The 17,606-nt window shown below is 35.0% G+C and overlaps 1 protein-coding gene across 2 annotated transcripts in view; it reads right to left on the bottom strand.

Moving 5' to 3' along the window:
* Positions 1–2,632: 2,632 nt before the first annotated feature.
* Positions 2,633–17,606, bottom strand: part of BORCS7 (BLOC-1 related complex subunit 7) — a 93,684-nt gene continuing 78,710 nt past the window's right edge. Inside the window, exons 5-6 of one of the 2 annotated variants that reach the window (XR_016548182.1) lie at positions 15,380–15,550; positions 2,633–3,190 (exon numbers count right to left, since the gene is read on the bottom strand). Coding sequence is in view for 1 of the 2 variants with exons in the window: in XM_090391102.1 (XP_090247228.1) it covers positions 3,139–3,190 (52 nt within the window). In the remaining variant the exon portion in view is untranslated. The remainder of the gene's footprint in view (positions 3,191–15,379; positions 15,551–17,606) is intronic. The other variant, XM_090391102.1, reaches the window with a different exon arrangement.

Raw genomic sequence — 17,606 nt, 5'->3', positions numbered from 1 at the left:
ATTCGGTCAAATTGACGTGAAATTTGTAGCATGGGTTGCATAACCCACACGACAGCACACTCAACCGAAATGGGCACGGGATGCCACTGATATATATATATATATATATATACACACACACTCAATGGGCAAAACATTAGTGATACCAACTTAATAGTGTGTCAGTCCTCCTCTAGCATAAATAACAGCCTGTACTCTCCAAGGCACAGACTTCACCAGATGCTGGAAGGTAATTCCAGTCATGCCTACTGCAGCATTGTCCACAACTGCACCTTAGATGTTGGCCCCTGATACATGGATTGGATGTCTTGCTCTATGACATCCCAGAGAGATTCAATAGGATTTAAATCCAGGGAAACCTTGGGGACCACTGGATGGTTATGGCCCGGTGAGGTGTTGCATTGTCCTGCTGAAAGAGGACATCAGCTGCAGGATAAGCAACGGCCATGAAAGCGTTTAGGTGATTAGTCAGTATATGCTGGTAACTCACAGCATTTAAGGACCTCTCCAGGGACTTAATGTTTCACACAAGAAGGTTCCCCAAACCATCACAGAGCCACCACTTCCTTGAACAGAGTCATAGCCTTATGCTGTCAATGCCACATCTGCACCCCTCCTGCATCAGCTCAGTACAACTGATAACAGGATTCATCAGATTACATGACTAGTCCAACTCTGCAAAGGTTCAGTTTTGGTCCCAAAACCAGGTGAGGCACAATGCCCGATGACAAGTTGTCTACAGTGGTTACACGATTAAGCCGCCAGCTCCCATAGCATGCGGGGTACACCATCCTGTTTGCTCACTGACACTGCTTGGACTTCTGACGTTGAAACTGTATGTAAGTTGTGCTGCTGTTGCCCTGTGGTTGGTTTGCATGAGCTTGGATAGTCTATGTCAACCCTGGTCATCAATGCCATGTGGTTGGCCAACACTTGCTTGTTGTTATGTCCGTTGACGGCATACTCATGGTAGACCCTCGAGAAACTAGGGTTCTTACTACTTGGGTGACCCATCTGTCTTGCACTAATAATACATCCACGATCAAGATCACTTAAGATTGCCACATTTACCTATGTTCATTGATTGCAATGTACTGTAGGGAAGCCCTGATATCTGTCTATTTACCTTCTGCATTTGGTTTGAGTACATTTCACTCTACACGGGAGATGCCAGTGTCAACTTGCCATCACTCCCTACTCTAACGTTTTGTCCATTGAGTGTATATGTGCACTTCCTTTTTCCTCTATTTATATAACCATGTGCAAATTTAGGGTCCAGAGATCTCATATAGAAAAATGATGTGGATAACTACAGTTCTGCAAATCAAAACTTATGAAAGCGAGACCTTAATTTTCCCTACTGTTTTTTTTTTTTTTTAAATAATTTTTGTTCTTATGAGCATGAGCTCATGGCTGATTGTAAGTTCGTACTGTGTTTAAATGAAATCTAAGGTTGAATTGTTCAATAAAATTTTTCTGATAAAATGCTTCATTTTCAGGTTATATGTTCTTCTAATCACAATAATTCTTGTACATTTTATACAGTTTGATATATTCAAGTAAGAACTTGAATATTTTTTCAGAATGAGACCATAAGTAGTGGTTTTACATGCCAAAATTGGGCAATGGGATCTTTAGTTGCATTAACTTAATCAGAATTTTTGATTGATGTCCATGTTGACCTTGTCTATCTTCTAGAAAGTGCCAACTCTCAGTTTGCCTTTTTTTTTTTTTTCAGCCGTGATCTTTATTTTCCCAAGTCTGATATACAATATATGTAAGAAGATTGCCTAATGAAGTTGTACTATGTTGTTGCCACTATTGGACAAAATATGTTTTTTTGCAAAATTAGCCAACTCTGAACTTGCATTTCTGACTCTCTATGCTTAATTATTGGCATCCTTTGTTCCATTAGCTATAAACTGATCTTGAGAATTAGTCGACAGTTTATTTCACTATTTCTCATAATATTAAAATTCTACACAAGGAAGGTGGACTGATTTTGCTGGCTTGCATTTACCTGAGGTTGTCACATATTCTTTCCAATTAACTTTTGCAGACTGAACATTACTTTGTCATTCATTACTAACCTGTTTATGTTTGTGAGTTGCATCCATTTTTTCCCTCTACCTGCATACATAATTTCAAATAGTAGTAATAGTACTATTTTAATAATATTAAAGTAAAAGTTCACTTTTAGCATAATTAGGAGTAAATAAAATAAGAGTAAATAAGTTGAATGTTGTAACAACTGAATGAGCGTTACCAAGAAAGAATGCTAATGTCATTACATGCCATATCGCTATTTTACAGGACATATTTTTGTGCAAGAAATGCCAATATCAATATTGGTCATTCTGTCACAAAGTATATAAAAAGTTTGTTTGCTTCTTGCACAAAAATATATTTTGTAAATTACTGACATTAGCATGTAATGATATCATTTATTTTGATGCATTATATTTTGGCAGCATTATTAATAGCACTGCAAACCCATATTGAAACTTGATGGAATGCTTAAGTCAATTTGGTAAGAAACTGACCTGGCACTTCCCAAAATTCTGTTTTAGATTATGGTCATTTTCACATAATGATTTTCACATAATCTAAATTTGAAAAATACCAAAACAAAAAGGTTTCATTTACAATTTATTTATTAATAATTTTCATTTCCCAAAATAGAAAATAAAACTAATAATATAATATATTTGATGTATACAAATGTCTTCATAAATGAAAGATAAAGGTGAGACAAGCATCATGAATATAGCTTAACTCATAACACAATGCAAGATAGCAAGCTTACTGTTATGACATTACTAACTAAACTATCTGACCTTTAAATTATTGCTTTCAATAATTTTTCATGGGTGAAAAGAAAGGGAAAAAATATCAACTTAATATTTTATCGAATAAAGATATTCACTCTTACAGTTAATGTCTTTATGCACCTCAGTTTAGTCATACATAACCAAAGTGGTGTGTGTTCCATTCAGTACACAAATGTTTTCCTCTTCAAAATGTTAGTTGTGCTCAGCCAAATTTTTCCACATGTCAGAATCTCAGCCAAAGCAAAAATCTTCCACAATCACATCTTTAAACAGCCATGTACTTGAACAGCTGCATAATAAAGAGTAATCAACAGTGCAAATGGTGGAGTTGTTCTTTCACTTGTTCAATGAGCTGGGCACTACAAGAAATTTTTTTTACACAAAAATCAGTAAAAAAAATTTAAATGTAAATATGCAAATATACATACAAGTTTAATAATATCTGATGACAATTAATATAGTGAGGTATGCTAATATAAGTTTTTGTTTTCCATATTTATTAATACCAAATTTACACAAAATTATTTGAAATTATATGGCTACAACATTAACCCAATCAAATGCTCAAGCAGGATTGGATTATTTAATCTGTCACATGTTATGAGTATTCAAGAATATGCAATATAATTAACATTGCATTATGGTTAACTGTTTGGAAACTTGAGTTTTCAGGGGAGAAAACTGTACTATCTGTGTATGGGATAACTATGCTCTTATAATTTTTGATGGAATTATGTCATTCCTTCCCCCCCCCCCCCAAAAAAAAAAGTCAGTCACCCAATTAAGGTATGGAAATACACATCACACATTTGATGTCGAAAACAGTTAATAGGCAGTTTCATTCAGAAGGAGAATGATAGATAAACAGCACCATATGTTCTCAAAATTTATATATCACTTGAAAATTTTGGTTTAAGAAATTCCTCATAAAAAATTCCAAGATAGTTGTGAAGTCTTTAGTGGTATGAGATTCAAAACATGTATTCACTGCAAAATACTTTTATGAAACAGTCCTGTTCTGGAATGACCAGGTGAACATCTGTTTGGAGATTTGGGTATTGTTAAAAGTACGTGGAAGAGAAGTGTTATTTTTATTGCTGAAAATAAAATAAAACAGCAGTTTGGTAGCAATATGAAGTTCACAAGGTTGTCCTCACCTCACTGAAGAATGGGAGACAGATCAGGGTTGAGGATATTAGTATGGAAAATTAGGAAAGCCATGGATAACAGGGTTTGTGGTCAATGAGAAGAGGTCGATCATGTGTAGGAGGAAGAGAGTGGGTGAAAGCAGATTCCTGAGGTATACCAGCATTGGTTGGACAAATCTGAGAAGAGGCAGCTGTTTACCATGGCATGCTGCAAACAACCAGAGAGGAAGCTAGAAGTCCAAATACAAAGAGTAGGCAGTCAACCATAAGCTGGTAGTCACATGGTTGACTGCCTGGTTAGTGATGGAAAGGATATGAGCTGTGGTGGATCGAGAATGACCATATCCATACTAATGGGATTCCACATACTGAAGAAGTTAGCTGCTGATAACTTCCTCCAGGATTTTGCAAAATGAAACAAGAGCAATGGGACAATATTTTGATGTTTATTTATTTATTTATTTTTTTTAATGAATCCACATGAGATTATTCAAGAATAACATACAAGGGTGGTCTGAAAAGTTCTTGGCCTAACAGTGAAAAAATTTTGAATTTATAATTTCAAAAATTATTTTTATTTTTCAACATAATCTCCCTTAAGACTAATACATTTATTCCAGTGATGCTCCAGCACCATTATCCCATCCCTGTCAAGAAAGTATGCAGCAGAATATTTAGATTTTGGTTTTTCACAAAGACTGAAATATATGATGAAGAAAGACGATTGTGTTATTTGTTCAAAAATTTTGGTGGCTGATAGCATGAAGCCAAATAAACTTAAAAGACATTTGGAAACACTTCATAAGGAGTATGTTATCAAACCTCGAGAGGTCTAGCATTAAGAAAGCTTTGTTTGTAAATGAAAAAACTTTACTAGCTTCTTACAAAGTTGCACAGAAAATAGCTAAGTGGAAAAAAAAAAAAAAAAAAAAAAAAAAAAAAAAAAAAAAAGCCACTATCGGAGAAGACTTAATTGCAATTGATATTGTGGAAACTAGCTTGGAGAAAGTTTTACTAAACAACTAAGTGCATACCTCTATCAAATGATACTGTTGCTCGGTGAATTGGTGATATGTGTGAAGATATGCAGCAACAACTTTTGTCGACGCTTTGTGACCAATTATTCTCAATTCAGCTTGACAAGGCAACAGATAGCAACAAGGATTGTCATTTAATTGCTTATGTTTAATTTTGCAATGGATTATCAGCAGTTGAAGAGTTATTGTTTTGTAAACCAATAGAAAGAAGAGCCACAACACCTGAATTGTTCAAAATATTGTTCAAACGAACATACAGTAGAAAAAGTGTGTTGGAATTTGCACTGATGGTGCTCGAGTTATGTCTGGAAGGTTTAAAAGTTTCCCTTGTGAGGGAAAAATCCCCACAATATATTTTGACATGTTGCATGATTCCCAGAGAACCTCTTGCTGCAAAGGAAATGAGTCCTGGTCTAAACATTGTGTTAGTAACAGTTATAACCATGGTAAATTATATAAAAATTAGACCCTTAAAATCAAGACTGTTTTCTGAACTTTGCAAAGACATAGCTGGAGCGGAACACTCAGCGTTACTATTTTCCTGAGAGAGACAAGATGGTTATCACAGGGGAAATGTTTACAATATGTTTACGAATTAAGAGATGAAATAGTAATTTTCTTGGAAGAGGAAAATCACGAAGAAGCGGGGAAGTTTAGAGACCACTTATTTGTGATGAAATTGCTACTTGGTGGACATATTCGAGAAACTAAATATATTAAACCTGCAACTCCAAGGAAAAAATACACATATCTTAGAGATGAATGACAAAGTTAATGCTTTCTGTAAAAAAAACTACTGTTATGGAACAAAAAGGTAAAGCAAAAAAAAATTAGAAAAAAATAGGAAGAAAAAAATGTTTGCAAATGTGGGTTAATTTATCAAAACCTACAAGGCAGAAGAGCAATACATCGAAGTTTTATTTGCAATTAATGAAAATCATTTAACAATGTTGATGAAGAATTTTAGAAACTATTTTATAACAGACGACATAATGGCAATGTATGAGTGGGTTAGAAACCCATTTGAAATTGCCCCTGAAGGTTTCTCAATTGAAGAAGAGGAACAATTTATAGACAACTGAATTTAGAAATCAAAAGACAATTTGCATCTAAATCGCTGTTTGAATTTTGGGCAGGTACTGATGATGAATTTTCTGCACTCAAGTCAAGAGCTTTTCGTGCACTACTGCCATTTCCAATATCTTATCTTTGTGAAATCGGGTTTTCTAAAATAGGTTACCTTAAAAACAAAATATAGATCTCAATTAAATATAGAAAGAGAACTAAGAGTGTCAATTTCCAATGTATCACCATCATATGAAAAGCTCTGCAACACAGGCCCAAGGAAGCCATTAATTTTTAGATTCATTGTTATTTTAGTTTTGATTAGTTGCTTGGTATGTTTTACAATATTGATATGTTCCCATAAGTGGAAATAGAACATAAGACAGTGTTCGAACCAATTTTATTCAATACAGTGGATTTTATTATTTTATCTTCAGAGTGTATTTTATGTTTTTGTTTTCATGTCAATAAATAGTTTCATTAAATGATTTTGTTTCAGTAAAGTTGTTTTTCAGTTTTTCCTTTGATTTCCACTTTCTTCATGCTCCCTTTGGGGGGGGGGGGGGGCAGGTTGAGAATCACTGCTTTATGCAGATGATGTTATACTTTTAAATAAATCCAGTACAAGTCTGCAAGAGTCCCTGACTAAAACTAAATAACTGTTGCAATAAATTTGGTATGAAAATCAGCAATAACAAGACAAAGACAATGAAAATAGCAGAACCATTGAAAATATCAACTGCATTATGAATGGAAAACCTATAGAACAAGTAAAACATTTCAGCTACTTGGGCACAATTTTTAGTAAAGATGGTAAATTAAATATGGAAATAGACAACAGAATCAACAAAGCCAGTATATTTGGAAGTCAACTGAATAAATTTATATGGAATAAAAGAGAAATTAGTCAAAACACTAAATTGGCTGTATACAAGGTAGTGTTCAAACCAATTTAAACTTATGGATCTGAGAGCTGGGTTAGAAATAAAACACTTGAACAAAGACTAGAGACCACAGATTTGAGAGTCCTAAGAAAGACTCGGGGCATGAACAGATGGCATCGATAGCAATATCATATTAAAAACTAGGATATTAGGAAAGAACTTGACATTGTTGTTAGCATCCAGGAATGTATTAGCAGAGCTAATCTCAGGTGGAATGGTCAGTTAAACAGAATGTTTAACTGACCATTCCACCTGACAGTTAAAAAGAAATAATAAAACAGTTAAAAAGAAATAATTAAAGAAATATATTTCTTTAATTATGCAGTTTTATTTAATACAATAGAGGTTTGAGGCTATATTGTGAAAGGGTGGTTTATTTAATGCTAATGTGAAATAAGTATTTTTTTTGTTGTTGTTTTGCTGATTTTTCTTAGAATAATTAGTTTTTTATAGTATACGTAGGCGTCCAATTCCCCCGAGTTCCGGACTAGTAGGCCGGTTCTCCTTGAATTCAGATGACTCGAAAGGGTCCCCCCCCCGCCAAGTTCCGGACTGGTAGGCTGGTTCTCCTTGGATTCAAATGACTCAAATTTTGAAGACTCAAAGGGCCCCCCATGGTGCCTAACCCCCTGAGTTCCAGACTGGTAGGCCGGTTCTCATTGAATTCTGATGACTCGGATTTTGAAGACTTGAAAGCCCCCCCCCCAGTCAGGGAATCTTGCAGACTTGTACTGGATTTATTTAAAAGTATAACATTATCTGCATAAAGTAAAGAGCTGAGATGAACATCTCTAATTTTGATATCAGGTTTAATACTGCTTTCCTGCATAATGTGATCCATATAGATAATGAATAACATAGGGGGATCATGTACATCCTTGTCTGACACCAGATTTAACATTAAAACATCTTCCTGTACTCTTTCTTTTAATATTACACGGTGATCAGCATTCATATTTACAAATTTAGGGACACAAAACACACATGTTGAAATAATTATTTTACTAATTATTAATAAAATAACACTTGACGTTTCGACCCCTGTATTGAGGTCATCATCAGAAGGATACATTTGTATAGGGAACCAAACTACATGCTCTTGCACTCTGTAAAGGTAAATTAAATATATGCTGTTAATTAATCTGTTTTTAGCCTAACCTCTAGTGATAATTAAATAAGATAAAATAAAATAACTTTGAGGGTAGCTTCTTTTCCTTTCCCATGTTTTACCATATAAAACAAACTCCCTCGGTACCGATTTAGTAAATACCTCTTAACAGCTAAATGTTTCCATCATATTCCATGTGTTGAGGCTTAAGTGCTGTGAAGAAATCATGTTGGAGGTTTAATGAAATATTATCAGCACTGAGAAAGGATTAAAATTAATTTTAATACTTCCAATATTTCGTCTCCGTCACAAAGACATCTTCAAGGATTACAAAAAAACTTTTTGTAACAACACACACACACAATAGTTAGTGAAACTAAAGTCCTATCTAGGTGGTGGTGGTGTGCCCTCTATGGTCATTTGCAGGTAGCCTAGGATGTAAAGAGGGATCTCTGATAATTAATGTTTCCCAAATATTGGGAAGTTTAATGCAACCACTCTTAGTAAGGGAATACCGTGAGTAGACATATAAATACAAAATTAATGACGGAAAATCTCAAGTAAAAAGATTTTTTTAATAGTATAATTTTCGCCTTCACAGGCATCTTCAGTAACATGTTAAGCTGAAATTAAACAATAACTGATAATTCCAAAAAGTGCCACCTAAGTAGCTAGTGTAAGATAACTAAAAAGGTCAATAAAATTTCCTAACAAAAAAAAAAAAACGTATGTCCCCTTTATGGGAGGTAGTACTTTACAAATCAGCTAATCCTTCCTAACTTTTTATTGTATATATATAGTTTTTTTTTTTTTAGGAAATTTTATTTACCTTTTTAGTTATCTTACACTAGCTACTTAGGTGACACTTTTTGGAATTGTCAATTATTGTTTAATTTCAGCTTAACATGAACTGAAGATGCCTGTGACACACAGGCGAAAATTATACTATTAAAAAAATCTTTTTACGTGAGATTTTCCATCATGAATTTTGTATTTAATGCAACCGTATTAAACTTCCAAAAATTTGGGAAACATTATCAGAGATCCCTCTTTTCATCCTAGGCCACCTGCAAATGCCCATAGAGGGTGCACTACCTAGATAGGACTTTAGTTTCACTCACTATTGTATTATTTTGTGTGTGTGTTGTTACAAAAAGTTGTTTTGTAATCCCTGAAGATGTCTCTGTGACGGAGACGAATGTTGGCAGTATTAAAATTAGTTTTAATCCTTTCTCAGTGCTGATAATATTCCATTAAACCTCCAATATGAATTTCGATCATATTATTCCTGTTTTGTCTGTCCATCTGACTGCAGATTACATGCTCTCAGTCTATCCTCATAACCAATGTTCTGTAGTAGCAACGTTACTTTTGTTAGCCACCTCTGTGTCCACCACAATGACTTCCTCCTGCAAATCCTGTGACCAAATTTAAGCAGAGCAATTCAGATGAGGATTATCGAGGCTTTATTACAGCTAAACTACTACCTTCTTATATCTGCTGGTTAATGTTCTCAGTACTGCAGCAATCCTCTGGGTTGCCTTCCCTACCTTTCTAACTACCATCACATCAGGATCCCTGGATTCCTCATTTCTTCCAGTATAGCTCAACCAAGGCAATATGCAGCCTTCCTTCTATGGATTCCAAATTTCAAAACCTTACATTCAGCAGCATCAAAATTTTCCATTCAATTTCTACCTTTCTAGCTTATTCAAATCCTTCCCAAGCTTTACATCTGCAAACAGCTGATCTACGGTAATCTAGTGACAATATCATTGATATTACTAACACCAGAACTCCACTGAGTCAAAGACTCATCATGGAAGGTACACAGTGCCACACACAATGCTCATTTTAACTGTGTGTATCATCAACATGTCTGTATTCACCACACTGTCAAACAATGCATTCTACTCGCCAACCATTCTCCATGCAAAGAACTTGCTCCTTACTTCCACCTTATACAGTTTCCAAGGATGGCTTCCTGTTTCATCTCCCTTTCCCATCCTATGAAAAATTTCTTTCATATTAACCTGGTAACAGCCCTTTACTAACTTAGAGTAGCAAACAAATTAATCTAAACACTCACACTTTAAAGAAAAATTTTAATTTCACAAGAAAATAAGTACAAAAATTAAACTCCAACTTTACCTAATAATTTATATCTGCTCCTCTGTTCCTAATGATTCATTAATTTGCTTCGGCATGGACTTTACCATGTAGAACAAATTTTTCTTATTTCTTCATCTTGATACCATACTTTTATAATGGATTGTATTAAGTTATCCTTTGTATCACAATTAATTTTCCAAGTCTCTTTTTCAATTTATTTCAAAATTATTGTAATTTTCTATTGGGTTAATGTCAGGAGAGCAACCTGGCTACTGAAGCAATTTTCCAAGTCTCTTTTTCACGATTCTCTTTTTCACGATGGCCCACTAATTTTCTTTTGGGTTAATGTCAGAAAAGTTACCTGGCTACTAAAGCAATTGGATGTTGTGATTTTTGAGAAATTCTGACTTTTTTTTTTTTTTTGAAGTGTGGCATGGAGTGAGATCCTATTGGAAGATGAGTTCTTTGTCTTTCTGGATCTGTGAGACCACTCTCTTCTCCAATATTTTTATGACTTGGTCAGTTTTTATCATACCATTAAAAGGCAGAAGTGATGCTGGACTGTCATGTGTAAGACAACCCCAGAACATCTTTTAAGCTGGGCGTTTAGGAGGCTTTTTGAAGGTGGGAAGGAAGTCTTCTCAGCCGCTGATTTGAGAACATAGGGTTTCCTCACTTTCCTTGGATATGGCTCTCAACTGAGAATATGAGCTTCTTCCACTTCTCAACAGTCCAATCTTTGAACACTTTTGCCCACTGGAGCATCTTTTTCTGCATAGCCTTCATTAACAGTTGTTTTATTTTTGGTCTATGGACCAAAATCGCAACAATCTTCGATGGACTGTCATGTCAGAAACATTAATCCCATTAGCTTCCAAGTCTCTATTTAAGTCTACAGAAGACAATCTTGGATTCATTTCGCTTTTCCTACTAGTAAACAATCTTGAGTAAATGTAGTTTTCTCTTTTTTTTTTCACCCACATTTTCCTTTTCTGTCAGGAGAAAAGATACCTGTCTGGGGGCTGTTAATTCTGGGGAATTAACAGCCCCCAGACCAACACCACTGTTAGATCTAGAATAAGGGTCCTATCGTATTTTGAGCCATTCTTCTAAGATCTAACAAAAAAAGAGACAAAATTACGCAAAAAAATATGCCTGTACTTTCAAGAAAAGGAGATGATAAACACTCTCTGTAGAAAAAAAAACATGTCACAGTCTAGTTAGAAAAGGGTATTAAAGTTAAAATTATAATGTATGATTAAATAAGATAAAAACATGGAACGTGTAGATCAAAAATGAATTGTGAAAGTATTATAGTCAAATTCTAATATGTGTTAAATTACATGCCTAAGATAGAAATATAATGTTGAAAACATAGATGTAAATTATGCTCTGTGCAAGAAAAAAAAACTCCACATCTACCAGCCAACGAGAGTTCAAAAGGTCACTACTTAATGACAACATGATGATGTAACACAAGGTGAATAAGCACTCGAGGAAAACAAGCATGACATACTTCCATAAAAGCAGTACTCAAAGAAGGGAGATGTGATGTTATCCATGACAACGAATGGGAAGGAGACATGAGAATGAGTAAAGTGCTGAAAGAGGGCTCTCGAAAGCAGAATAAAAGTAACCACACGCAATTTGAAACTCTCTCTTGATTTTCTGTGTCTGTGTTCCCGTTCGAGCCTGCATGGCTGAGGAAGCTCGTCGCCGGTGACCCGTAACTACCTTCCGTTGCTGTTAGATCAGAGATGAAAGCTACCTGCGGAATGACGCCAGATTCTCAGATAGAGGCATTAGTAAGCCTAGTACCAATGTGAAGGCAGTGAGGGACATCCTTCGAGGAAGAAAATAAGTGAATCGCAGTAACCATGAAAGTGAGCGGCTGCGAGTACTTTATTTTTCTTATATAGTAGTAAATCGTAGAGAAGAAAAGGGGACAAAGAAAGGAAGAATTCTATACACATGTTTGCTTTTAGTGTTCTAGTGACCATTTTACTGATTGTCTGTAATAGAAGACTTGTGCTATTCTTAATTTGCACAAAAAAGGAGACATGACTTTTGAACAGTTTGGTGAATGAAACTAATAATTGTAGTGCTGTATGTGAGCCTGACTTACACTTAAAGTGTGGACACAATAATTACAGGATTGAACTTTGTCCTCTCAATTTTGTTATGAATTAGTGTGAATAAAGTATGCCATGTGTGAACCTTACTCATATATAGAGATTGAGTATTGCATAATTTTAGTGAATATTGTTTGTTTCTGAGCTTAACTGTGATGTAAAGATAACTAGTTAAGATACCTAAACTTAGTAGATGATTTCTTGTGACTTGAATTTTGAGAGGGTGTCTCAATTTGAATAACGGATAACTTAGTGGTGAGATTATTGATTCATATGTTTTTAGAATGTGTAATCTAAAATGTAACTTTTCTTTTGCTTTAATAAATGTATTTTGTTAACGTAAATCTGAGAGTTGTCTAAATGCAAGACTGAATTACCACTTACAAAAATTTCAGACCTATGCGTAAAGGGGATACCATAGATTTAAGGGAAAGTGAGCCATGACTGCAAATTACATGATCTCCAATGTTATTTAAGCTCTTAGTCTGTTTAGATAGCAATTTAATTTCTGGTATACTTTCTCGGGATGAGAAAAATCTCCATCCCTAGTTACTAACTGGTGCAGTTAAAATCTAAATTTTGTCAGAAATCAAAAGGAAAGTGCCTCCCCAGAACTAAAGCTAGGAGTAGGTTATAGTAGGCAAGTATAGGACAACATTTGAGATTTATAAGAAAAAGGATCGACGTAACACCACATTCACTGGCAATTTGTCTTTGAGTCATGGATGTGTGGTGAGAAAGAGTATGTATTTTTTAACACTTTCTTAGAGATGTATCCATTTTATAGCTACACAAAATGAATAAAACACTAAGAATGTCAGCTTGTTTACAATATTAAAAACATACAACACTATTAATAAACATTGTAGAGACAGTTAAAACATGCAGCACTGAACCAAAATAGTGAACTAAAACCAAAACTGAAAATAACAAATGAAAATTTGGATTGTTTTTGTGGATTTGTTTGTTACTATATGTCTCAATTATATAATATCCTCCTCCTATTGATGAGGCTTAACAAATTGCATTCCCTCAACCTATCTTTGTAACCCACATTCCAAAGATTAGTTACTATCTCAGTCAATCTTCTCTGGATCTTTCTAATATATCTTCATCACCATGAAAACCTGTTGACCAAATCTGTGTGCAATAATTCCAATTAAGCCTGATCAAGGCCCTATACAATGGAACCATAACCTCTTTATTTCAACATATCAAGGTGCTCTACATCATTGCCATAATCCATTGTGATGACTTCGAAACTTGAGCAATGTGATCTCAGAACTTTGGGTCGTTGTCCACTATCACCCCCAAAGCTCTTTCAGAATGCCAGCAAGATGCCTATCAAATTTTATTACAGATTCCACACCATTTACCTGACAGTCCTACTCACTTGCCTGTATATACGATGTATTCAAGTTCTCTAGTAAGATCACAACATCTGCTTGACTCCTCATCATTCTCTCCAATTTTGCATCATATGAAAACAGTTGCAGATCTTTAGTTAAAACCCAATATCATTAATATACAAATTGAACAGCACAGCAATGGCCCCAAAACAGACCCCCAGCAACACATCACTAGTGACTTTCCTCTTTTGGGATATTATATCCTACATGCCCAACATGCCTATACTTATATGACAGCCTAACCTAACTTAATAATATAGTATCCAATCCCTTTTGTTCCAGTTTAATTATCAACTTGTTGGTTAGTAATCTATCAAAGCCTATACAAAATCTAAGTATGCCATTGTATGTGCATCTCCCTTGTTCAACATTCATCACCTTGTTATAATGCCTAAGTTAATTGGTAAAACATTACCTCCCTTTAACAAATCCTTTTGACAATCATAGAGAACATGGCTATTATCAATTTATTTCTGTATCTTAGCTTTGACCAATATCTCCAACATCTTAACTACAACTTCAGATATACAGCTGGGACTGTAATTTGTAGCTTAAGTCTTATTACTACCCTTTGTTAAATGGAACAATTTTCCCTTCCTTCCACTCCTTTGGGACTTGTGTTGTTGCAAGACTTGTTGAACAGGTATGCTAAGGCTGATGCAAGTCTGATATTGCTCCCTAGAACATTCCCTTAAGATATGTGGTGATATATCATCAAGTCCTATTGCCTGATTCACATCAAGCCTACTTAAATCTTCATATAGCTCTTGCTCACTCATCAGTAAAGGTTGAAAAATAGCAATCCTCATATTAAACCCAAAAGAACCTCATTTGTAACCTTCCTTCCTACACACCCTGATACTGATCCCCATGCTTGATGATGTTCCCCAATTCAATAATCTGATATGTAAACCCAGTGCTTATTTTTTGGAATAGTATGTAACGGTATGGTGTACCATCACCTTTATTAACGGTGACACCTGACATACAAATGTCAGGTATCATTTTAATTTTCAACTTTTTATGCTAGCAAAGAATGTATACTGGCACCTATTGTTTGACAACAGCAAAAACGCTATGTCAACCTGTACACTGCAACTTAAATATCAACTTATCAGCAGGTGGCACCCTATCATATACTTTGGGAAAATATGGGAAAATGATAGCATATATATATGCTTTCCCTCATCAACTGCTCTTTTTACTTTATTATAAAAGGCAACCAATACAAGAGTTCCCCCCCTTAACAAATCCATGATGCCATTATAAATAATATTACCCTCATCTGCTCAATTCTGAAATTTTCCAGAATCTTAGAGAAAATACAAACTGGCCTATAGTTTGATACCCCACACTACCTTACCCTCCTTCTCCTTAAGAACTTACACAACTGCAAGATTTTTATTAAACAGTCAGATCAGGTCATTGGCAAAACTCCAGAGTGCTTAATATTTGAAATACAGCTTCAAAAATTATCATTAAACAGCACTATTACATAAGCAGGTGACCAATGCTTACATCTCCATCTAGCAAGGTCATTTATCCACAACTGCTTTTACTCCTACTGGCTACATAATGAAAGAACTTTAATACCAATGCTAGTTCCTTCTTGTATGATAATTCTTCTCTCTTGGTAGTCAGTCATCCTCTAGCTTGAGCCACTGTTCATGGAAAATTCTTCGTCAGGAAATTCATCGCTGGAAAAATTCTTCATGGCGTATTTTTTTCGTAAACCATTTCTTCATTATATCAGTTTTAAGGTTGCTATTGAAATGATAAACATATATTAAAACCAAATGCAAAATATGGAATACTTTTCAAAAACAGTTTCTTTCAGTATTATTTATTTAATTAGATTAATACTATTGTTTATTGTGCATGAAGTTAAATTAATATTTTGTATTTTACTGATAGGTGAGGGGGGGGGATCTTTTTTATTTCTTAAAATTTTAATTATTTTTCTTACTTAGATATTAAAGTTATGCAGCCTTTTTGTTTATCTATCAACCCCTACAAACAAGAGGCTGCAAGGCCTACAGCAAATAAATGTCATGTGTGGGCTGGGGTCAAGAGCAAAGTCATTTGTTGATTTTTTTTTTTTTTGGAGAGTTGGAGGTTATCATCTTTGGGGAATACTTTATAGAAAAGGCTGTTCCACAGAGCTTAGGTACATAGAATAAAAGACTGGGAGTAGTAGTGTCGGTGAGTCACCAGTTCAAGTGTAAGAGAATGTTAGGCTTTGCTGGCTTGATTTATTTGGATTTATGACCAAAACAACTCAGGCTATTAGGCAAGTGTTATTATGTCTCTGTAAATTGTGTGTGTTCTAATGGCCAGTACATTTGCCTGCTTGGCAAGATGAAAAACCTGAGTTTCCAGGAGGAAAACCCTGCTACCTCCATTTTCCTGTTTCTGCTAAACCCACAGGAACATGAGCAACATCTGACTAACACATCTTGTCTAGGATGTGAAGAACCTTTATCAGGGCTTTTCAAATGAAGGTGAGTTAGCCAGTCGGAGGTGACAGGGTTTTGTATAAAATGTCTGGTACTGTTCAGCTAGAACAGGACCAGATATTTATAGAAATATTAGTAGGAAATATCTGTAGAAGAGACAATACAGAAATTGACTAAGACAGAGGCTAAAGAGAGCTCATGCATGTGAATGTTGGGGAAGTCATCAATTAACTGGATTGCTCTCTTCTGAGCAGCATCAAGAATTTTTGAAGAGGTCTTAGGTACACTACTTCAACTCTGAAAGCAGCATTCCAAGGCTTGGGGGTAGATATGAGATTTGTACTTGATTTTAAAATTCTGAGTTTGATTTATTATTATTATTCTATTTATTATGTTATTCTTATATTGATGCCCTTGCTCCTTAATATGGCTGTAAAAAGTAACATTCATTTGGTTACTAGCAATCCTAGGGAATTTTTCCTCCAAAGAAATTTCTCGACACATTGAGCCACCACTCAACTGTTCTTATCCCTCCCTTCATACTTTTACAATAGCTTTTTTTTTCATTTGCAAATTCTGGTTTTTGATTTCTCTAGTCTTCCATTTTACTCAAAATTGCTTTCTTTTTTCACTTGAGGGGAATGCTGTATAGGATAAAGCTGTTCTACACAGCTGAAGTAGATGGAATAAATAAAAGACTGGGACTATTAGCTTCAGTGAGGTATGCAATTTGCCATTGCTACTAACAAATATTACTTAATTAGTTCCTAAGCATTACTGGCCTCTTCCTTGAAATTCATTCATCAAATGTTCTGTTCCAATTCCTTATAATTCCGCATATATTCCTTCCTTATTGGTACTTCTACATACCTTTCACCTCCAAGTCAAGACTGTGGTCACTCTTACTAATGGACCAGTATGACATCTTAATTATGATCAGATCACTCCAGAAATTCATAGTTCCCTTGTTACTGTTTCCTCTGCCCAATTTATATTGCTATAGTTAAAATCCTCCACAAGGATCACTTATTTTGCACATGGCAAACTTATTTGTTTTGATATTTCTGGTTCATCACTCTCTATTGCTCATTCACCTTCATTTTTCAGCATATAGCAACATCTAATCATGGTCTCTTCACCTCTCTCACACAGTACACTAGCAGAGTCATCAGTGCCATTTCCCTCTTGATTCTCTACCCAGAGAGAGCAGAACTCATAACTTTAGTAATAATGCTCCACTACCCTCACACTTTTCTATTCTTCTGAAATATACTATAGCCTTCAATTTCTGTCCCTGTCAGGACATCCTCCTCTGTTAACTAAGTTTTGCCGATACTGTTAATATTCAGACCAATTGAGTCATC

Source organism: Typopeltis vanoorti, chromosome 4 (assembly GCF_054136105.1).
Source record: "Typopeltis vanoorti isolate ZY-2024b chromosome 4, IOZ_Tvanoo_1.0, whole genome shotgun sequence".
In the NCBI taxonomy this organism is placed as follows: domain Eukaryota; kingdom Metazoa; phylum Arthropoda; class Arachnida; order Uropygi; family Thelyphonidae; genus Typopeltis; species Typopeltis vanoorti.
The sequence above is the reverse complement of the archived record's forward strand: the minus strand, read 5'-3'. Positions and strand labels throughout refer to the sequence as shown.